Source organism: Thamnophis sirtalis, unplaced genomic scaffold, assembly GCF_051295495.1.
Source record: "Thamnophis sirtalis isolate CommonGarterSnake01/CBP01778 unplaced genomic scaffold, rThaSir2_p1.2 scaffold_6, whole genome shotgun sequence".
NCBI classification, from domain to species: Eukaryota; Metazoa; Chordata; class Lepidosauria; order Squamata; family Natricidae; genus Thamnophis; species Thamnophis sirtalis.
In genome coordinates, this window is record NW_028261386.1 from 1,429,701 (window position 1) to 1,452,962 (window position 23,262).

At 47.2% G+C, this 23,262-nt stretch overlaps 1 protein-coding gene across 7 annotated transcripts in view; it reads left to right on the plus strand.

Moving 5' to 3' along the window:
* Positions 1-23,262, plus strand: part of BCAS3 (BCAS3 microtubule associated cell migration factor) — a 686,211-nt gene that overhangs the window by 275,933 nt on the left and 387,016 nt on the right. For all 7 annotated transcript variants that reach the window (XR_015696858.1, XM_087717092.1, XM_087717090.1 and 4 more), the window contains exon 16: positions 18,250-18,399. Coding sequence is in view for 6 of the 7 variants with exons in the window: in XM_087717092.1 (XP_087573218.1) it covers positions 18,250-18,399 (150 nt within the window). In the remaining variant the exon portion in view is untranslated. The remainder of the gene's footprint in view (positions 1-18,249; positions 18,400-23,262) is intronic.

Genomic DNA, 23,262 nt, shown 5'->3' on the forward strand with positions numbered 1-23,262 from the left:
AGGAGAAAGGAATCTATAAATCTTTAAGAAGTTCATTTTACAGTTCTGCTTATTAAGAAAATTTATACGGCCGCCGTCTAAGTCACTCATGGCGACTCCGGGCATCTTACAGAAATAAAAGCTCAATGCAGAAAGCAATAAACTCTCAACCCTCCAGTGACAACAATCAAACCAACCATTTGAGCGTTGTGTATATATTTATATACGGTTAAGAATCATAGGACTGGAAAGGGGTTTTGGACCCCATCTATCTATCTATCTATCTATCTATCTATCTATCTATCTATCTATCTATCTATCTATCTATCTATCTATCTATCTATCTATCTATCTATCTATCTATCTACCTACCTACCTACCTACCTACCTACCTACCTACCTACCTACCTACCTATCTATCTATCTATATCTATCTATCATCTACCTACCTACCTACCTACCTACCTACCTACCTACCTACCTACCTACCTACCTACCTACCTACCTACCTACCTACCTACCTACCTATCTATCTATCTATCTATCTATCTATCTATCTATCATCTATATCTATCCATCATCTATCTATCTATCTATCTATCTATCTATCTATCTATCTATCTATCTATCTATCTATCTATCTATCTATCTATCTATCTATCTATCTATCTATCTATCTATCTATCTATCTACCTACCTACCTACCTACCTACCTACCTATCTATCTATCTATATCTATCTATCATCTACCTACCTACCTACCTAACTACCTACCTACCTACCTACCTACCTACCTACCTACCTACCTACCTACCTACCTACCTACCTACCTACCTATCTATCTATCTATCTATCTATCTATCTATCTATCTATCTATCTATCATCTATATCTATCCATCATCTATCTATCTATCTATCTATCTATCTATCTATCTATCTATCTATCTATCTATCATCTATATCTATCAATCATCTATCTATCTATCTATCTACCTATCTATCTATCTATCTATCTATCTATCTATCTATCTATCTATATCTATCTATCATCTACCTACCTACCTACCTACCTACCTACCTACCTACCTACCTACCTACCTACCTATCATCTATATCTATCTATCATCTATCTATCTATCTATCTATCTATCTATCTATCTATCTATCTATCTATCTATCATCTATCTATCTATATCATCTTCCTCCCTCCCTCCCTCCCCGCCCCTCTCTCTGAGTGGGATTGAAAAATTTTAGCAACCGGTTCGCTGCCCGGTTGCTGGGTGGGCGTGGCTTTCTTGCCCTCCTCATGGCGGGGGGGGGGATTTTTGCCCTCCCCAGGCTCCAGAGGCTTTCCTTGAGTCTCTGGGAGGGCGAAAACAGCCTCCCCTCAGCTCCAAATGTCCTCTGGAAGCTGGAAACGGGCCCACTTCCGGAACTTCCAGTAGCTCATTTTTTGCCCTCCCAGAGCATTCGTGCCAGCCCTGTACTTACCTGGCATGACGAAATGGGCTGCTTGGAGACTTCCGGGAGGGGAGGGGTGGGCATGGCCAGCCAGTCCTTGCAACAACCGGTTCAGCAAACCAAATGCAAATTAGCAATTGGTTCGCCCGAACTGGTGCGAACCAGCTAAATCTTGTCCCTGTATATATGGTTAAGAATCATAGGACTGAAAGGGACCTCAGAGGTCTTCCAGTCCAACCCCCTGTCGAAGGCAGAAGACCTTTTACCAATTGGGTCAAACTGTTGTCCAGTCTATTTTTGAAAACCTCTAGTGATGGAGCACCCACAGCTCCAGGAGGCAAGCTATTTCTCCTGATGAATTGCTCTCATTTATACATACTCCTTACTGTATATATTTTTATATTACTTCTTATAACAAGTGTGTAAGAATAGAAATCTGGAAGAATATAATGATGGTTGATAGATAATGGTCCCCATGGATGAGTTGTGCAGCTATAAATTTGTTTAAAAGAAATATTATGGACAGCAAGAGCGTTTTGGAAGAAGCGTCTCGTCAAAGGAAATTTTGGTTCGATCAGGAGTTTTGGGACTTTTCCAATCGGGAAACCCAGATTAAGAAGCAAAGCTGTTATGATAGAAAATTAGCTACAGGTAGTCCTCGACTTACAACTATTCAATGATTGGGGGGTCGCGATAGCTCAGCGGTTAATGCCGTTGAGCTTGGAGAGCTGACAGCCCGGGCTTGAGACTCGAGTTCCTCACATGGAGGTGAGCTCCTGTTCCTTGGGCCGGCTCCTGCCCATCTAGCAATTCGAAAGCATGCGAATGCGAGTAGATTAATAGGTACCACAACTATGGGAAGATACCAGCGTTTCTTGGGCCTTTGGCACACAGCTATGCTGTCCACATGACCATGAAAATTGTCTTTGGACAATGCTGGTGCCCTTGGCCAAGAAACGGAGAGGAGCACCATGCCTTAGAATCGGACACGACAGGGGAAACTTTGCTTTTTTAGTCCTCAGTTTACGGCCATTTAATGACCATTGGAAGTTACAGTGGCCCTGGAAAAAATACACTACTAGACCCTTTTTCATACTTAACGACCGTTGAAGCAGCCCCATGGTCATGTGATCTAAATTTGGGTGCCCGGCATGTACCGTATTTATGACGGTCGCACTATCCCAGCTGGCAAAGCCAATGCGGGAAGCCAAGTTTGCTTAAGGACTGCATGATTCACTTAACAACCGTGGCAGAGAGATCATAACATGGGGGAGGGAAACTCACTTCACAAACTGCCTTGCTTAGCAACAAGGATCAATTGTGGTCATAAGTCGAGGACTCCCTGTACCTTCAAAGTCGATTCGCTTGCCTTCAGAAGTTGTGGGTGCTCCATCACTGGAGGTTTTTAACAAAAGACTAGACAGCCCCCTGTCTGGAATGGTAGAGGGCTGTGATGGTGAGGTGGCGCGCAGAGCTCTCTATGCGGGCACGCCAGCCGTCGCCCCAGCCCAGCTCCACTGCGCATGTGCGCACGCCTCCCATATGGTCTTTGGGCCTCTGCTGCGTATGCACAGGGGGGTGAGGTTTATGCAGAGGATGCATGCGTGTATGCACAGTGAGATGGGGCGCATGCACGGGAGGGAGGTTGCACCGCCCCGTTTTGGGCCTGGAAAGCTTCTTGCACCAACCTCAAAGCAAAAAATGGGTGAGGGGGGGGTCATGCGTGCATGCACAGTGTGGGGGGACACATTGCATTATGGGTGCGGGCTCCCCGACGCGCTGTTGCATGCACTCGCACGTTTTCAGCATGCAAATAGGTTCGCCATCACGGATATAGGGTCTCCTGTTTGAGCAGGGGGCTGGACTAGATGACCTCCAAGCTCTATTCTGATTCTGACGTCATATCAGATGAGGAAAAATGGTTCTCTTTTTTTTTTTGCCCTTGCCTTTAGTTTTTAAAGTCCTATGTTAGATGAAACCTATCTCACCCCCCCATATTCTCATTTCCTTGCATTGAAAACAACGAGGAATATTTATCTGTCCTGGCTGCAGACTGGTGTCTCCCAACCTCTTACTCTCATCCTAATGGACCTCCTTTTTCCTGATCTAGGAACTCTTCCATGCCATCCTGACCCTCTCTCTCTCTCTCTCTCTCCCTTTCTCTCCCCCCGACATTTTCAAGGGGTTAAGATTTATTGTATTGCCGTACTTTTATCGTCCCTAAATATTTTATGATCGCCTACACAGTATTGCTGATTTGCTTTCCTACGGGCGATCTCTGAATTTTTAGAAGCCCTTTAAGATTGTTTTTTTAAGAAGAAAAAAAACACCAAACTCACGTTAAGGAATAAGTTAATAATTAACCGCTTAGTTTTGTATCCCTCTTTGCGACTCGGTGGCTCAAACGTCCCCCAAAACAAGGCGAATTGCAAAGTAAATGGAATGCCATCTGGGGAAACTCTTTTTTAAAAAAAACACGACAATCCTATCTGTTAAAAAACGGTTCCAATTCGATAGATAAGATCAGATTCTTCAGAGTGAAAATGAAATGACACGGGCAATGGGAGGGAGGTTTTTGTAGTCAATAAAATGAGAACTTCAAAAGAAGTTATTTTCATGTGTGCTGAGATCACGTGGAGATGGCTGTGAACTCGAAGGCCATTGGAAGAGGTTAAAGAAGAGGGATGGGAAATGTTGCCACTGCAAGCCAAAATTATCTCAGGTTTATTTGTCCTACCCTGCTAACGATTATTTAGGCTAAACAAGAGGCGTCTTCCCATGGGTGGCCTAACCTCTTGGTGCGTGGAGTCAGTTATACATTTGAAAATATTCCACGTCATCAGGTCCATTTCATATTTCTGGTCCAATTCTAGGACGAGGGATTCATGGGAGATCTTATACTTCTGCTCCATTTAACTAGCTCATGAAATAGAATAGAATAACAGAGTTGGAAGGGACCTTAGAGGTCCTCTAGTCCAACCCCCTGCTTAGGCAGGAAACCCTGCGCCACTTCAGACAAATGGTTCTCCAAATCTTCTTAAAAACTTCCAGCGTTTGGAGCATTTACAACTTCTGGAGGCAAGTTGTTCCACTGATTAATTGTTCTAACCGTCAGGAAATTTCTGGCCCAAAGAATCAGGACCACATCTTAAAGTTCCAACGAAGCTGATTTATTGCTCTGCCTAAAACCAAGAATCTAGACAACTAATGGTCAGATTGGTGCTAGAGAAGAGTCAACAGAATTCAAGAGGGGTTGGATTTCGACCGTTTATGAGAATGTAATGATTCTAGGCCTGTGATGGCAAACCCACGGAGCCATATTTGCTGGCATGGCAGCCCTCAGTTCCAGCACACATGCGCATGCTGGCCAGCTGATTTTTGGCCTTCCGGTTTGTCCATTGGGCCGTTTCCAGGAAAGCCTCCGGAGTCTGGGGAGGGGGAAAAACAGGCCCAACGGGCCAACCGGAAGTTCGTTCCCGAACTTTGCTGTCCGAAGATGTCTCCGTGGTCATGTGGCCGGCATGACTAAACAGCAAATGCGCACGGAGCGCGGTTCCCTTCCCACCAAAGGTGGGTCCCTATTTTTCTACTTGCCTTTTTTACGTGCTTTCGAACTGCTCGGTTGGCAGAAGCTGGGAGAAGTCACGGGAGCTTACTCGGTTACGCGGCGCTGGGGATTCTAACTGTTGAACTGCCAACCTTCTGATTGACAAGCACAAAATGTAACAGGCAAACATCCTTAGTTCCAAATGAAGGAACAGCAAAAAAATAAAAAAAGTCATAGCGTCTGCTATAAAAAGAAGAAAAAAAATGCAAAAATCCCACCATTAAAAAACCAACCAACCAACCCAAATCAATACCGGAGACGCGAATTCAAAACCTGTTTATCCTTTCGAGGTTTCCCGAAGACTCGGCCCGATTCTAAAACTCACAAATCTCCTCTCCCCTCCCCTTTCCATCCTTTCTCTCCTTCCTCAAATTGTGCACCTTTCTTTCTCTCTGGGTTTGAAACATCTTCCATCCGTTTTCAGGGGTGTTGAGGGCTTGGACAGGAAGACCGTCTTCCAAAGGACCAATTCGGGCCTGTGGTTTTGTTTGGTTTTTCCTTGCACCCTTCCCCGCGAGACAAAACAACATTTATGCCTTGGCGGCAGGACGAGGCTGCGTTGCAAGGAACCCTTGGGTTTTGATAGGAAAACAAACACCGGAGCCCAAGGAGCGTAATACGGGCAACAACAAGCTCGCCAAGCCCTGGTTAGCGGGCGCTCAATGAAGGAGCTGAAATGAGAGAGGCGGGGAAGGAAAGGAAATTCTCGAGGGCCTTTAGGAGGGTGAAAACTTCATTAAAACCTCTCCTCTTCCTCCTCCTCCTCCTCCTCCTCCTCTTCTCTTCCCCCGCTCTTCTTTTTCGGCCTTCAGCCCCTCTTGAAGGGCCATTATAACTTTTCAGACGGCTTCCTTTCGGGGAGGAGGAAAACCGCTTTTCTTTCTCCTCGTTGTGTTTGGTCGGAGGAAAGAGGCCAATTGCCCTGGAAGAAGAGGCCCTTCAGTTGCGGGATTTGTGTAATGTCCCCACAAAGCAGGAAGAGCCTTTGTTAAGGGCCCAATTCAAAGATGGCTCCCTTTTGAGTTGATGATTTCCTCTTTTTTTCTTTCTTCTTTTTCTTTCTGTCTTTCTTTTTTTTTTTCTCCCCCAGTCTCCTCCTCCTCCTCCTCCTCTTCTCCTGGAGAGAAAAGCCCTTATTTCACAGAGAAAAACTAGCTAATGATCTAAACCTTTTAATTCAGAGGGGAGCTCGTCTCGTTTAAGTGCTTTTCAATCTCTTGTAAACAGATGAGGCCCCAGCTTTCTTCGGCCTCTCTTATCTGTTTGTTCGTTCTTTCCTTCCTTCCTTCTCTTTGTTTCTTCTTTCTTTCCTCTTTCTTTCTATCTTCTTTTCTTTCTTTCTTTCTTTCCTTCCTTCTCTTTCTTTCTTTCCTTCCCTTTCTCTTTCCTTCCTTCTCTTTCTTTCTATCTTCCTTCCTTCCTTTCTTTCCTTCTTTCTTTCCTTCCTTCTCTTTCTTTCTTCTTTCTTTCCTCTTTCTTTCTATCTTCTTTCCTTCCTTCTCTTTCTTTCTATCTTCCTTCCTTTCCTTCTTTCATTCCTTTCTTCCTTCCTTTCTTTCTTCTTTCTCTCTTTCTTTCCTTCCTTCTCTTTCTTTCTTCTTTCTTTCCTCTTTCTTTCTTTCCTTCCTTTTCTTTCTTTCTTTCTTTCTTTCCTTCCCTTTCTCTTTCCTTCCCTTTCTCTTTCCTTCCTTCTCTTTCTTTCTTTCTATTCCTTTCTTTCCTTCCTTCTTTCCTTCCTTCCTTCTATTTCTTTCTTCTTTCTTTCCTCTTTCTTTCTATCTTGCGCATGTGCGAAGGAACATGGCTGCCGGGCTTTTCGCTCCGGCGTCCACACTGGAAAAATAGCCAAAAGAAGGAGAAATTGCTCCTAGAAATCGAGCGTGAGAGAGACCAGGGCGCGAGCGATTTCTCGGAGGGTCTGGTGTTGGCAGTGGACTGGAGAGATTTTGCTCTCCAAGGCTGCCTTTTACAAAAAACGCCGACGCCGCTCGGAGGTGCCCGGAAGACGCCGCGGCTCAGCTGATTAGTGAGGCGCTCAGAGACACCACCCGGTTGCCATTCGGAGGCTGAAGAGAGATCAGGGCAAGAGCGATCTTGCGGAGAGTTTGGTGCTGGCAGCGGAGTGGTGAGATTTTGCCCCCCGAGGCTGCCTTTTTGCGAAAGACGCTGACGCCGTTCGGGGGCGCCCGGAAGACGCCGCGGCCCAGCTGATTCAGAGCGGCCTTTAAAGACTCCGCCCGGGTGCCGCTTGGAAGGCATCGCGACCCAACTCGGTTAGAGGCGTTGGATAACTATCGTTGGAGGTTCGTTGGGACCCGGCTGACCTGAGAGAGCCTTGACTCTCCTCCACTTGCTGGCTGAGAAAAATCTCTCCCCCCCCTTTATGCTACTTTCTTTCTCGTCTGTGTGTTTGGTTGCTGTGGACTTGCATTGGATTATTCAGTGCCCCAGGGAGAAGGCGGTTAGCCTGGAACAGCACTGGGAGAGAATGGGAGGCTGTCTTCATCTGCTGCTACTGCATCCCCCTTCCTCTCCCCTCGGCTTGGCCTCCCCTGTTGGTGCATTCTCCCCCCCACTGGGCCGTTGCCATTGCCATTGCAGGGCCTTTTGTTGGGTGGGACTAGACTCCTTTTGGAATGCGGCTTTTGGACCTTTTGGAGTATATCTTCATCTGCTCTTTTATCTACACTTTCATCTGCCACGGCCATTGTTGCCTGATGCCGCCTTGGACCTGCGGCCACAGATAGCGCCACTACTGGCCGAGCGGGGGTACTTACAGTACATAGAAGGCCCTCTGCTTGCCTTAACCATCTTGGACTTTTTTTGGACCTTCCCAGAACTATTCGCACTTTAAACCAATCAATTTTTATGCGCAATTTATAATTTCTTTCTTTTCTTTCACCTTTTTCTTCTGTCTTTGTATGGGTTATGCTTGAGGTACGCTTGAGATGGATGAATGTCCCACTTTTTTATGATCATATTGTTGTAATTTTGTGTTTTTAACTTCTTACGTGGGGACTGTTTGGGGGAGTGTATGAGTATGCGTGATTCGGAGGACCTGCCGGGAGTTGCGGGGGCCACGGGGGTGGTTGAGGGGACCAGAGACACGGGAGAGGGTCGGGGTATTGCGGTCGTAACAGGGAGGGGCAGATACGGCGGGGACTTTAGGGCAGGCCATTACCGGGGAAGGAGGGTTCGCTACATTACAGAGATCCCTCCTTCCGGCCCTAGGAGTCCCACTCCAAGACCAGATGGCGCAAGTAGTCAGGACCCTGGTCTCAGGCTGTTGTCGCTAAATGCCAGGTCTGTTGTACATAAAGCTCCTCTCGTCCGGGACTTAATTTTAGACGAGAGGGCAGACCTGGCATGTATTACTGAGACCTGGCTGGGCCCAGAGGGAGGAGTCCCCCTTGTAGAGCTGTGCCCAGAAGGATTTCAGGTGCTGCATCAGCCGAGAGCCCAGGGAAGGGGTGGGGGTGTGGCCGCTGTTATCCGAGAGTCGTTAGTTCCTCGTAGGGTCCCTGCTCCGGAGATTGTCGGGTGTGAGTCTTTGCTGTTAAAGTTGGACCTCAAGGGTCAAGTGGGTCTGCTGCTAACGTACCTGCCTCCCAACAGCGTTGCAGCAGCCCTCCCCTCGCTCCTCGAGTCGGTAGCCGAGCTGGCAATTGAGTTCCCTAGGTTGATGGTCCTGGGGGACTTTAATTTGCCGTCGCTCGGTGAAAACTCTGATGGGGCGCAGGAGTTCATGGCTTCCATGACAGCCATGGGCTTGACCCAAGTAATTCGGGGCCCAACCCATTCAGCGGGACACATGCTTGACCTCGTATTTCTCTCGGAGCAGTGGATTTGTGATCTTGGTCTGAGGGGGAGTGACATCATACCCCTGTCGTGGTCAGACCATTGCCTACTGAGGCTCGACTTCCGGAGGCCAAACCCCCACTGTAGGGAGGAGGAACCGACCAGGTGGTTCCGCCCCAGGCGTCTTATGGAGCCAGTAAGGTTCCAGACAGAGCTTGGGGTTATTCCTGACTCTTTCGCCCACAATCCGGTGGAGACTCTGGCTGCTGCGTGGCACTCGGCAGCGTCGGAGGCCCTCGACCGGATTGCGCCACTGCGGCTCCTCCGAGGCGGCGGATCCCGGAGACCCCCTTGGTTCACCGAGGAACTCCGGGAGATGAAGCGCCGGAGGAGATGCCTAGAGCACCGTTGGAGGTCCGATAAGTCCGAATCGAACCGGGCAATGGTAACCACCTGCACCAGGGAATACACCAGGGCACTTAGGGCAGCAAAAAGATCGCACATAGCCACCCTGGTAGCATCCGCTGAGTCCCGCCCAGCCGCCCTGTTTAGGATAACCCGCTCCCTATTGAACAAAAGGGAGGCGGGGGAACCCTTGCAGGGCAGAGCTGAAGAATATGCCCAATTCTTAGCGGACAAAATTGCTCGGTTTCGGTCGGACTTGGACTCCACCCCCGCAGTTCCAGCCGAGGCGCAGGGGGACCAAGTAGAACAGCTCTGGGTTGAGTTTCAAGACGTTACCCCCGGGGATGTGGACAAGGCCATGAGAGCTGTAAGTACTTCCACCTGCGTTCTGGATCCGTGTCCCTCATGGCTGGTTACTAACTGCAGTGAGGTGACACGAGGCTGGATCCAGGCGGTTGTGACCGCCTCCCTTCGGGAGGGGAACTTCCCCGCCGCACTGAAAGCGGCGGTGGTGAGACCCCTCCTGAAGAAACCATCCTTGGATCCAGCTGTTCTTAATAGCTATCGTCCAGTCTCCAACCTTCCCTTCCTGGGGAAGGTTGTTGAGAAGGTGGTGGCCTTCCAGCTCCAACGGTCCTTGGAGGAAGCAAACTACCTAGACCCCTTCCAGTCAGGCTTCAGGCCCGGTTACAGCACAGAAACCGCTTTGGTCGCATTGATGGATGATCTCTGGAGAGCCAGAGATGAAGGACGTTCCTCCATCCTGGTCCTCCTTGACCTCTCAGCGGCTTTCGATACCATCGACCATGGTATCCTTCTGCGACGACTGCGGGAGGTGGGAGTGGGAGGCACCGTGTTACGGTGGTTCTCCTCCTACCTCTCGGACAGGTCGCAGTCGGTGTTAGTGGGGGGGCAGAGATCGTCCCCTAGGCCCCTAAATTATGGGGTGCCTCAGGGTTCGGTCTTATCCCCCCTACTATTCAACATCTACATGAAACCGCTGGGAGAGATCATCCGCAGGCACGGGATTAGATACCATCAATATGCGGACGATACTCAATTGTATCTGTCCGCCCCGTGCCAAATCAATGAAGCGGTTGACGTGATGAGCCGGGGTCTTGAGGCCGTTATGGACTGGATGAGGGTGAACAAGCTTGTGCTCAACCCAGAAAAGACCGAGTGGCTGTTGTGTTTCCCTCCCAAAGATTTGGCTATTATTCCACCACTCAGGCTGGGGGGTCAAATTTTATACCCCTCAGAGAGGGTTCGCAACTTGGGAGTCCTCCTGGATCCACAGCTGTCATTTGACCACCACTTAACGGCTGTGACCAGGGGGGCATTCGCCCAGGTTCGCCTGGTGCGCCAGTTGCGACCCTACCTGAATCGGGAGGCTCTCACAACAGTCACTCGGGCCCTTGTGACCTCTAGGCTGGAATACTGCAATGTGCTCTACATGGGGCTGCCCTTGAGGAGCATCCGGCGACTTCAGCTAGTGCAGAATGCAGCCGCGCGAGTGATTGCGGGTGCACCCCGATTCACCCGCATAACACCTATCCTCCGCGAGCTGCGCTGGCTACCTGTTGATCTCCGGATGCGCTTCAAGGTGCTATTAATCACCCATAAAGCCCTACATGGCAGTGGATCTGGATACTTGAGAGACCGCCTTCTGCCAATTACATCCCTACGACCGATAAGATCTCATAGATTAGGCCTCCTCCGTATTCCATCGGCCAGCCAGTGTCGGCTGGCAACTACAAGGAGGAGGGCCTTCTCAGCAGTAGCCCCGACCCTTTGGAACGAGCTCCCCGTGGAGATTCGTACCCTCTCCACCGTCCAGGCCTTCCGCATAGCCTTGAAGAACTGGCTCGCCCGTCAGGCCTGGGGATAGGATAGTTACCCGCCCGAATGATGAGTGTTTGTTGTTTGCTATTTTATTACATGTTTTGTCCTACTGTCTGTATTCCCCTTTCCCAGTTTTTGTGTGAGCCGCCCTGAGTCCCCTCAGGGAAAAGGGCGGCCTACAAATTCTAATAAAATTCTAAAATAAAATTCTAAAAATTCTAAATCTTCTTTCTTTCCTTCCCTTTCTCTTTCCTTCCTTCTCTTTCTATCTTCCTTTCCTTCCTTCTTTCCTTCCTTCCTTTCTTCTTTCTCTCTTTTTCTTTCTTTCCTTCCTTCTCTTTCTACTTTCCTTTCTTTCCCTCCCTCCTTCTCTTTCTTTCTTTCTTTCTTTCTTTCTTTCTTTCTTTCTTTCTTTCTTTCTTTCTCTTTTCTTTTTCCCCTCCCATGAAATGGGTAGGTTTTTTTTGTTCTTTCTTTCCCCTCTTAAGTGACGGGGGGAAAAGCTGTTGATGACCGGAGGGTGATGGACAACGAGGGAAACTTAAGTCCAGTCTACGTGGGGGTTTGTCGGCCTCGCAAGCGGGATTTGCTTTGAGCCCTTCTTCTCCTTCGTGATGGAGATTTTATTCGATCATTTATTTGTTTCATGCCTCTGGCTGTTTTAAGAGAAAGAGATTTCCTCGGCAGTCTCGGAAGAGGCTGTTCAGATTTCAGGTCACCCAAGCCATAGGAGGCCGGAGCTGTTAGGGCTGCCGCTTGTGGCCTGCCGTTTAAAAAAAACGTTTGAGGAGGGGATTTGCTTCCAAGAAAGCAGGTAGAGCTGGAAAGAGGGAACAATATTTGTCGTCTTTTCTCTTTTCCAGTTGTGTCCTGTTGTTTGGGACCACCGATAAAGAATTGCGCCTCCCTCTGTGAGAATATTAAATCTGTCCCTAACTTTTCTACTTTCAACAAATATTATGGGCGCTGGCTTTCTTTCTTTCTGTCTCTTTCTGTCTTTCTTTCTTTTCCTTTCCCTCTTTTTATCTCTTTGTCTTTTTTTCCTTTCTTTTTCCTTTCTCATTTTCTTTCTCTCATCCGTCTTTCTCATTTTTCTCTCTCTTTTTTCTCTTTTTTCTTTTTCTTTCTGTCCTTTCCTCCCTTTTTCCTTTTTCTTTCTAATTTTTTCTTTTTCTTTCTCTTTTCTCTCCTTCTTCTCTTCGCCCTCCTCCTTCTTCTCTCTTTCTCTGTCTCTCTCTCTCTCTCTCTCACACACACACACACAAACAACCACAAATGGACAGACACTCACAGAGTCATCTAGCGTAACTCTTCTGTCTGCCTCACGCTCTTCATGAAGATGTTTTCTTTTGCTTCAGATCTTCAAACTTCCTACACAATACAGGTTACCCCCTCCCCCCCCCATTTTAACATTGATGAGCAATTTTAGTCCACCAAATTAATTTCCTGAGAACGAACCCGGGCACTTGAGAAATAAGAGTTTGTGGTGCAAAAAAAAAAAAAAAAACCACTTTGCGGAGACATTTTGCTGTCTTTCAACACTGCGATGGACAATCTAATATATGTTCTTATCCAAGCACAGTTTTGGGTTTTTTTTAAATAACAACAACACCTGGAGATGCACGAATTGAAGATAAACAGCAAGAAAAAATCACAAAATCCCAGGACTTGCAAATTGAAGTTGAACGACTGTGGGGGGGAAAATCGTGTGTTGTCCCGATTGTAATTGGAGCCCTTGGAGCAATACCCAAAGGGCTACCTCGCTATTTGGAAATTTTAAACTTATCAGACTTGAACATTTTGATTCTACAAAAAACCACCCTACTTGGAACAGCTTATATCCTCCGACGTTACCTTAACAATTCCTAGGTCCTTGGTTAGGACTCGAGCTGTTGAGCTACCAACCAGCCCCAAAGGCTGTGAATATCACCAAGGATTAACCACGTAATGATAATATCCTCCGATGTTACCTTAACAGTTCCTAGGTCCTTGGTTAGGGCTCGAGCTGTTGAACTACCAACCAGCTACAAAGGCTGTGAATCTCACCAAAAATTAACCACGTAATAATAATAGTAATAATAATAATAGGTTTCCATTCAAGAAAATGAACAACTTAATTATGTTTAAATTAGCTGCCATCAAAGCATTTAAATCGAGTTGATTTAGTCCATATTTTGAAGTATAAATAAATAAAAAAATATTGTGCTCTCAAACAGGGAGAATTTATATATGGCAGGGGGACCAAAACAGACCTAGAATGGATCCCACTTGTTAAAACACATCCACAAAAGAGACCTAAAACAAGATGGAGTGACTTCTTTCTTTCTTTCTTTCTTTCTTTCTTTCTTTCTTTCTTTCTTTCTTTCTTTCATTCTTTCTATCTGTTTGTGTGTGTGTGTGTGTATCAGCATATCAGTATTGTCAAAATAACAGTGCCACCACTTTCTTCTCCTCCTCCTCCTCCTCCTCCTCCTCCTCCTCCTCTTCATCTTCATCTCCTCCTCTTCCTCTTCGTCTCCTTCTCCTCCTCCTCCTCCTCTTCCTCCATTCCCAGGATTTCCTGGATTTTTATAAAGAATTATAAACAGACAATTGTAAGCGGGTGTGTGTGTGGATGAAATACACTAGAAGCTGGCAATTCTATCCTGAGCAAATCAACTCGGAAACAAGTCCCGCTTGCCTAATGCATCACATTCCCAGGTAGCAAGTTTAGAATTGCAGATTGCATTAACAGAAAAGGGAGGAAAAACAGGTCAGGGGTGCGGGGGGGGGGAATATGTGTCACGTTATAAAGTCTACACTTCTTGAACCAGAAAAAATGAAGGTCTGTTGTATTTTGTTTAGAGAGGGCCCAAAGGTTAATAGCGGGAGAGCTCTTTTGAATTAAACAAATCATTTTTGTTAAAAAGAGGAGGGAGAACTCCTGGGAAGGAGTAAGCAGCTATTCAGAGAAAACGTTGGCAACTGAAGTGGTGACACTGAATAATGGTGGAAGATAAAGAAGGAGGGGGGAGGTCAAGCTACTCTCCAAAGCCCCCGAAGGCAGGACAAGAAGCAACGGATGGAAAAAATATAACCAAGGAAAGAATAGCAATAGCAATAGCAGTTAGACTTATATACCGCTTCATAGGGCTTTCAGCCCTCTCTAAGCGGTTTACAGAGTCAGCATATTGCCCCCAACAACAATCCGGGTCCTCATTTCACCCACCTCGGAAGGATGGAAGGCTGAGTCAACCTTGAGCCGGTGAGATTAGAACCGCTGAACTGCAGATAACAGTCAGCTGAAGTGGCCTGCAGTACTGCACCCTAACCACTGCGCCAACCCAGAACTAAGGAGAAATTTCCAGACAGTGAGAACAGTTAATCTGTGGAACTACTTGCCTCCAGAAGTTGTAAATGCTCCAACGCTGGAAGTTTTTAAGAGGAGACTGTCCGAAATGGTATAAAGTCTCCTGCTTGGGTGGAGGAGTGGATTAAGAGACCCCCAAGATCCTTTCCAACTCCTATTGTTCTGTTGTCAAAAAAAGGACGATAAGAAAGAAGGAAGCAACCAATGCACTTCAGTGAACAATAAATTCATGGCTTGTAGACTGTAGAATGAGGAGCTCTGATGCAAGGGGGTGAATCAGGGGTCGATGCAGGAGAACAAGGGGCAGAGTCAAAAGAGGAATCAACCTAGAATCTCTACGTACAGCAAAGAATGAGATTTTGACAGCTACGTGCCTCTTCGTTTCAGCTTACCATTAGAATAAGGGTGGTGGGGAGTTGTTTGCTTTAGAAAGGCTTAGCTGGAGAAACGAAACGGAGCTCTCGCACCCCACCCCGAGCTCCGTTTTTTGCTGGCAGAGGCTACAGGAAGCCCATCCTGGCTTAAATGGAGCCATGCCCACCCTGACCACGACCACCCAACCCCCGCGAGGTCAAACACAACCCTGATGCGGCCTTCAGTGAAATTGAGTTTGACATTCCTGGTTTAGAGGACTACTCTATTATGGCCGCCTATTCACACTTAATGACCTGGGGAGGGGGGGGCATCCCGACTGAAAAGAGAGCCGAGCTTCGTTTTTGCTGGCAGATGTACCACGGGCTGGTCCTTCAGTGTCTCCAGGGCGGCCCCGCAGGCCAGATTTAAGCACCCCGTGGGCTGGATGCGGCCCGCGGGCCTTGAGTTTGACGCTCCCTGTTCTAAATAAACAAAGAGAAGATCGTTAGAGCCAAATTATAGATTAAAAGCAACCTGGATATTTTCGTAGTATAATTTTGTGCCCCCACCCAACACTACTTTAAAAAAACCCTTTGTGGTGGTGGTGGGAGGGTAAGAGCAGGACTTTGGGCCACAAGACAGCAAGGAGCATGAAATAGCCACCCGTTGTCCCTCCGTCTTCTCAATCTCAAATCTTGCCTATTGGTTACACAGGCAGCTTTGTTCTTTTTCTTCTTCTGTTCTGTTTTTTCTCCCCAGTTTTTCTTTGGATTAGACTCATGGAGTAGAGTTTCTATCTTGGAAATAATTTGTAAAACATGGCTTTCCTCTTTTCCTTCCTTCCTTCCTTCCTCCCTCCCTCCCTCCCTCCCTCCTCCCTCCCTCCCTCCCTCCGTCCTTCCTCCTTCCCGCCTTCCGTCCTCCCTCCCTCCTTCCTCCTCCCTCCCTCCCCCATCCCTCTATCCATCTTCTTCTCTCCCTCTTCCTTCCTCTCTCCATCCATCCTCTTTTCCTTCCTCCCGCCTTCCTTCCTCCCTCCCCCTCCCTCCTCCCTCCCTCCCTCCCTCCCTTTCTCCTTCTCCCTCCCGCCCTCCTTCCTCCCTCCTGCCTTCCTTCCTCCCTCTCTCCCTCCCCCCTCCCTCTATCCATCTTCCTCTCTCCCTCTTCCTTTCCTCTCTCCATCTATCCTCTTTTCCTTCCTCCCTCCCTTCCTCCTCCCTCCCACCCTCCTTCCTTCCTTCCACTCTCCCTCCTCCCTCCCCCTTCTCTCCCTCTATCCCTCTTCCTCTCTCCCTCTTCCTTCCTCTCTCCATCCATCCTCTTTTCCTTCCTTCCTCCCTCCCTCCCTCCTTCCTTCCTTCCACTCTCCCTCCTCCCTCCCCCTTCTCTCCCTCTATCCATCTTCCTCTCTCCCTCTTCCTTTCCTCTCTCCATCCATCCTCTTTTCCTTCCCTCCCTCCCTTCCTCCTCCCTCCCTCCTGCCCCTCCTTCCTCCCTCCCTCCCTCCTCCCTCCCCCTTCTCTCTCTCTAACCATCTTCCTCTCTCCCTCTTCCTTTCCTCTCTCCATCCATCCTCTTTTCCTTCCTTCCTCCCTTCCTCCTCCCTCCCTCCTTCCTTCCTTCCTCCCTCCTCCCTCCCCCTTCTCTCCCTCTAACCATCTTCCTCTCTCCCTCTTCCTTTCCTCTCTCCATCCATCTTCCTTCCTCTTCCTCCCCTCCCGTCCTCCCTTTTTTATTTTCCTTTCTTTTTAGTTTAAGTAACCATATTGTATGAAGAAAAGAAAAGACCTTTTTCTCTTGCATTTTCCACATTTTTCAGGGAAAAAGAGAACAAAAGTGCAGTTAAGAAACAGCGAGACCTCAATCTGTGTTCTGCTTATAATTATTTGAAACAGTCAGTTATTTTATTACGTCTTGTTTTCCAATGTTTGCAAAATGTACACACCTTCTATTTCCATGGCGTATTGACGATAACTTCCAACGAACTCTTTAAAAAAAAAAAAGCCTGGACAGATATGAATAGAGGCGGGGGGGGGGGGGGAAACCACTTACCACAACCGAACAATTTTCCATAAAATTGCTCGTCTGATTTCTATCTGAACCAACGCGACCGGCATTCAGAAATTGCGGAAGGACTCACGTTGACTGGGTTTCAAACTTTGCCAAATGGTTTGAAGCAGTTCTTGGCAGGTTAAGCAAATCACCCTTAAATGTATATTCCTTAAATGTGTGTTTGGAGAGCAAATAAACATTTGTGTACTTAAAGATAGAAATGGCAGATTTACTGCAGATATGGAAAGGAACAGAATTACCACACGTGAAAACATGTGAAAGTGATACGGAGCAGAAATCGTACATTTCTGGCTTTAGCGGATTTGAGCCCTACTGAATTTAATGGTTTGAGCAGAAATTAATTCTGCACAGTCGGGCGAAGGGAAAATTGTGGCGCTTTTTCTGCAATCCCAAACTTTGCTTTAGGTAAAGGTAAAGGTTCCCCTTGCACATATGTGCTAGTCGTTCCTGACTCTAGGGGGCGGTGTTCATCTCTGTTTCAAAGCCAAGAGCCAGCGCTGTCCGAAGACATCTCCCTGGTCATTTTAAGCCATTGGCTGTTTGCCTTTTCTGCCAAGAACTTGGTAAAGGCAAAGGTTCCCCTCGCACATCTGTGCTAGTCGTTCCCGACTCTAGGGGGCGCTGCTCATCTCCGTTTCAAAGCCAAAGAGCCAGCGCTGTCTGAAGATGTCTCCGTGGTCATGTGGCCGGCATGACTCAAAGCCGAAGGCGCACGGAATGCTCTTCCCTTCCCACCAAAGGTGGCTCCTATTTTTCTACTTGCATTTTTAACGTGCTTTTGAACTGCTCGGTTGGAAGGAGCTGGGACAAGTAACAGGAGCTCACTCCGTTATGCGGTGCTAGAGATTCGAACCACCGAACTGCCGACCTTTCTGATTGACAAGCTTAGCATCTTAGCCACTGAGCCTCCCTTTGTTTTAGGGGTTCATTTTATTGATGAACTGTACCGGTGGTCCTTGACTCACAACCATTCACTTAGTGACCATTCAAAGTTACAAGGGCACTAAACATGTGACTTAGGCCCGTTTTTCCACACTTACAACCGTCGCATTATCTCCATGGTTGCGGGATCCAAATTCGGATGCTTGGCAGCTGGTTCATATTTATGACAGTCACAGTGTCCTGGGGTCATGTGATTCCCCCTTTCTGACAAGTTAATGGGGAGCCAGGTTCACTTAATGACCGTGTTACTCATTTAACAACTCCAGTGATCCGCTTCACAACGGTGGTGAGAAAAGTGGTAAAATGGGGCAAAACTTACTGAACTTGCTTAGAAATATATCTGACTGAATAAGTATATTATTACCCATTATATTTACAACGATGTTATTATAGAATAAATATATCTGAATGAATTCTCCTCCTTTCTCCTCCCACAAGGGAAATTGAACAGTCAAGATTCTTATAACAATTTCACCAACAATAATCCAGGAAACCCTCGGCTGTCCCCACTTCCAAGCCTGACTGTGATGGTGCCTCTTGCTCAGATCAAGCAGCCTATGACTCTGGGAACCATCACGAAGCGCACAGGTAAGTGAACTGGTTTAGACTGGTCATCTCCCTATCCCTTTCCATCTCCTTTTCCTTTCCCTTCCTTTTTTCCTTCCTTCCTTCCTTCCTTCCTTCCTTCCTCTATCCATCTTCCTCCCTCCCTGCTTCCCTTTGCTATATCCTTCCTTCCCTCCCTCCCTCTCCTTCCTCCTTCTCTCCCTTCCTCCCTCTATCCATCTTTCTCCCTCCCTCCTCCCTCCCTGCTTCCCTTCCCTATATCCTCCTCCCTCCCTTTCTTCTCCGCTCCTCCCTCCCTCTATCCATCTTCCTCCCCCCTGCTTCCCTCCCTTCATCTTCCTTCCTCCCTCTACCATCTTCCTTCCTTCCTTTATTCATCTTCTCCCTCCCTCCTTGCTTCCCTTTGCTTTCTTATATCCTTCCTTCTCTCTTCCCTATATTCTTCCTTCCTTCCTCCCTCGCTCCCTGCATCTTCCCTCCCTCTGTTCATCTTCCTCCCTCCCTTTCTCTTCCTTTCCCTTCCCTCTCCTCTCCTCACTCCCTCTATCCATCTTCCTTCCTTCCTCCCTCCCTGCTTCCCTTCCCTATATCCTCCCTCCCTCCCTTTCTTCTCCTCTCCTCCCTCCCTCTACCCATCTTCCTCCCCCCCTGCTTCCCTCCCTTCATCTTCCTTCCCTCCCTCTATCCATCTTCCTTCCTTCCTTTATTCATCTTCCTCCCTCCCTCCTTGCTTCCCTTTGCTTTCTTATATCCTTCCTCCCTCCCTCCCTCCCTGCATCTTCCCTTCCTCTGTTCATCTTCCTCCCTCCCTTTCCCTCCCTTTCCCTTCCCTCTCCTCTCCTCACTCCCTCTATCCATCCTCCCTCCCTCCCTGCTTCCCTTCGCTTTCTTATATCCTCCCTCCCTCCCTTCCCTCTATCCTTCCTTCCTCCCTCCCTCTATCCATCTTCCTCCCTCCATCTTCCCACCCTCTGTTCATCTTCCTCCCTCCCTCCATTTCCCTTCCCTTTGCTATATCCTCCCTCCCTTCCTTCTCTCTCCTCTCCTCCCTCCCTCTATCCATTTTCCTCCCTCCCTCCCTGATTCCCTTCTCTTTCTTATATCCTCCCTCCCTTCACCTTCCCACCCTCCCTCCCTCCCCAGAAAACCCTCTTAAGTAAGGCCTATGATGGAGCTTTCTGGGGGCCTGAATGTTTCAATTTTTAATTATGTTTTCTCAAATTTAAATTTTTCTTATTTTTTTTTCTTTAGTTTATCTGTGCTTTGTTTCCTCTTAGCCTGTCTGTACTTTGAAGCTTGATATGGCCTACTGAGTTATAAAAAAAATTAAGATCTGCTTTGAATCATTCAAAACTCTTCAACATTCAGTAAATCAAACGATTTATTCATGGAATGATTCCCCTCTTTTTGGCATATTTGCTTCCCCGAAGCATCTTAAAACTGGTTGGAAAAGCAACATAGGTAGTCCTCAACTTACACCTACCCATTAGTGACCATTCAGAGTTACATCACTGAAAAAGATGACTTATGACCATTTTCCGCACTTACGACCATTGCAGTGTCCCTGTGGTCACGTGATCAAAATTCAGTCGCTAGGCTACTGTCTCACATTTATGATGGTTGAAGTGCCCTGGGGATCCCCTTTTGCGACCTTCTGACAAGCAAAAATCAACGGGGAAGCCAGATTCACTTAGCAACTGTGTCACTCAATTAACAACCCTAGTGATTCACTTATCAATGGTAGCAAGAAAAGCCGTAAAAGGGGACAAAACTCACTTCACGAATTTCTCACTTAGCAACAGTAATGTTGGCCTCGATTGTGGCCATAAATCGAGGATTACCTGTAAACCCTACCAGTTATCTTTGCGGGCGGGAAAAGTGTGTTATGCGCAGGATTTTTAAAGGTTAACCTGTTTTGTGTGTGTGTGTGTGTCTCTCTGTGTGTGTGTTGTATTTGTGCTGATAAATAAATAAAGGGAGACAAGCTATTTAGCTCTCATCAGCTAGCCATACCCTTACTGGGAATCGAACCTGGGCTGTATTACATATCAGGCAGTTATATTAGCCACTAAGCCATAGGCTCTCTTCCTTTATCAGCTAGGCCAGGGAAATAGGTATGTGTTGTGTCACAACCCCTGGTATGCCCAAATATGGGAGGAAGCACACTGCTTCCTTTCTCTGTCTATCGGCTCATCTCAAGAGACCATCACGACAGAAAGCCATTATCTTTACTGTTGCCTTTGTTACATTTGTGTTGCATTTGTGCTGATAAATAAATAAAGGGAGACTAGTATAGATCTATTTCAAGCTATTTAGCTCTCATCAGCTAGCCATACCCTTAGTGGCTAATATAACTGCCTGATATGTAATACAGCCCAGGTTCGATTCCCAAAGGCAACAGTAAAGCTTTTGCTCTCTGTTTATATACCAGTGGCTTGGTCTGTCAGTGTTGGTGGGACTGTTCTTGGTGGTTCCTTGATTAGGCTGTGGTTTATTGTTAGTTTGTTCATCCGAGTTGGTAGTTCCTTGATTGATACGGAGCTAGACATCAGTGAGGCAGAGGAACAGCTGGCGCTTGTTCCCAGGGTGCGCATGCGCAGAGCTGCCAGAAGAAAAGAACAACTCAGAAATCAGGATAGACTTGGGAGTAAAGCCACAGGTGGAAGGTGAATGGCCCCTCCCATAGGAAATCAAAGAGGAACGAAAGGGGAGGGGACTTTTGCAGGAAACAATATGTTTGCTAGATTCGTTTCAGGAGTGTGAAGATCTGTCTGTGAATCTCAGAGACGCTGTGCCAAGTTCCTTGCACAGCTGCTCATTTGGAAAATATTTGCATGGCAGCTTTCCAAGATAGATAAGGACTGTGGTCCTAAATATTCCTTTGAAAGACTGTTTGCTAGGCCTTTGCTGAATGTGAATGAGAGGAATTCACATTCGTTGAATAAAAGGGGTTTTGTCGGGACCAGGGCTCTGCCTCCTGCTTTTGGGGGAAGCCTACAGGTCAGAACAGCTAAGTGCTGTTCCTATCTCAGCCTCCTTCCACATTCTGTTGGTTTTTTGCTGTTTTCCCAAAAGCAGCAAAGACAAGGTGGATTAAAAGAGCCTCTTTGCGTGTCAAAATGCCTCGTCTCCCCCCTCCCCAAAAGCCAAAGACCGAAATACCTCCGAGTCTCTATGAAGGAGCTCCAGATTTCATCACGCTTAATTTCCTTTCTCTGCTTTAGGATGCTAGTCAAATTCAGAGCAGCTTACTTTCATGTTTTGACAATTTTTTTTTCAAGCTTTCCAAGGCTTGAATTGTTGACCTTCTGGATTTTGTAAAGGTGGGGGGACGGGGGGAGAGAAGGGAAATATTCAGTTGGAAACTTATCAAAGAGTGACGCAAGCTAGAACTAAAGAGAAATTTCCTTACAATGACAACAAACTACAGGTAGTTCTCAACAGTTCATTTACTGACCATATATTGTGGCTCACCAGTGGCCAGTGGAGCTGGCAGCAGATTCGGAGAGTGAGGAGGTTGGGGAAGAAGGTGGGCCAGTCTTGGGGTCTGGGGAAGGCTCTGATGAGGGCTCTGTGTCGGAGGCAGAGAGGGGGGCCAGGGCCATATGCCAGTTATCAGCTACCTTCGGAGTCAGACATCAGTGAGGCAGAAGAACAGCTGGAGCCTGTGTGCGCATGCGCAGAGCTGCCAGACGAAGGGAAGAGCTAAAGAACAGGGGTTGACTTGGGAGTAAGGCCACAGGTGGACCATGAATGGCCCCTCCCAGAAGAAATAAAAGAGGAGCAAAAGGGGAGTGGAGTTTGCAGGAGACAATTAGTTCGCTTCATTGGTTCATGACTCTCCGAGACTCCTTGCCAAGTTTTGCAGATATCGGCCTGGCAGCTCTCCAAACAAGATAAGGTCTGTGACTGTAAATCCTCCTTTGAAAGACTTTGCTGGATGTGAATGAGCAGAATTCAGTCAATTAATAAAAGGGTTTTTTGTCGGGACCAGGAGTCTACTTCATGCTCCTCGGTCAGAACACTGTTCAAATTTACAACAGCACTGAAAAAAGTGACTTATGGCTGTTTTTCACACTTACGACCATTGCAACATCCCCATGATAAGGTGATCAAAATTCAGATGCTGGTAAACTGACTCCTGTTTATGACGGTCGCAGCATCCCATAATCACGTCATCCCCCTTTTGTGGTCTTCTGACGAGCAAAGTCCATGGCGGAAGCCGGATTCACTTAACGACCTAACTTACCAACTACAGCGATTCCCTTAACAACCATGGCGAGAAATGTCATAAAATGGGACAGTACTAACTTAACAAGTGTCTCCCCTAACAGCACAAATTTTGGGCTCAATTGTGGTTGTAAGTTGAGAACTACCTGTACCCAGGTAGGAAAGAGTTTAAAATAAGAGATATTCAACTGTGGCTACTTTAAGACTTGTGGACTTCAACTCCCACAATTCCCCAGCCAGCAAGTGGCCAAGATTGGACACCCCTGGTCTAAATAGCTCCTTCATTTTATTTTCCCCCCAGTCTGCCATCAGAATAGGGAACTCTGAGGAACTTTGGGATTGGAGGACTTGAGTGGGAGATGGCAGCTGTTCAGCCCAGTTTCAATCTGCAGTCATTGAACTGGAAGCAATTGGCTTGTTTAATTTAGCGGGGCTTGTTGTGAATTAGAGAGAGAGAGAGAGAAATAGAGAGAGAAAGAAAAGGAGAAAGAGAGCGAGAAAGAGAAAGGCAGAGAGAGAGAAAGAGAGAAAACGAGGGAGAGAGGGAGAAAGAGAAAGAAAGAGAGAAAGAGACACACAGAGAAAGTGAGAAAGAGAAAGAAAAAAGAGAGAGACAGAGAGAAAGAGAGAGAAAGAGACAGAGAGAGATAGAGA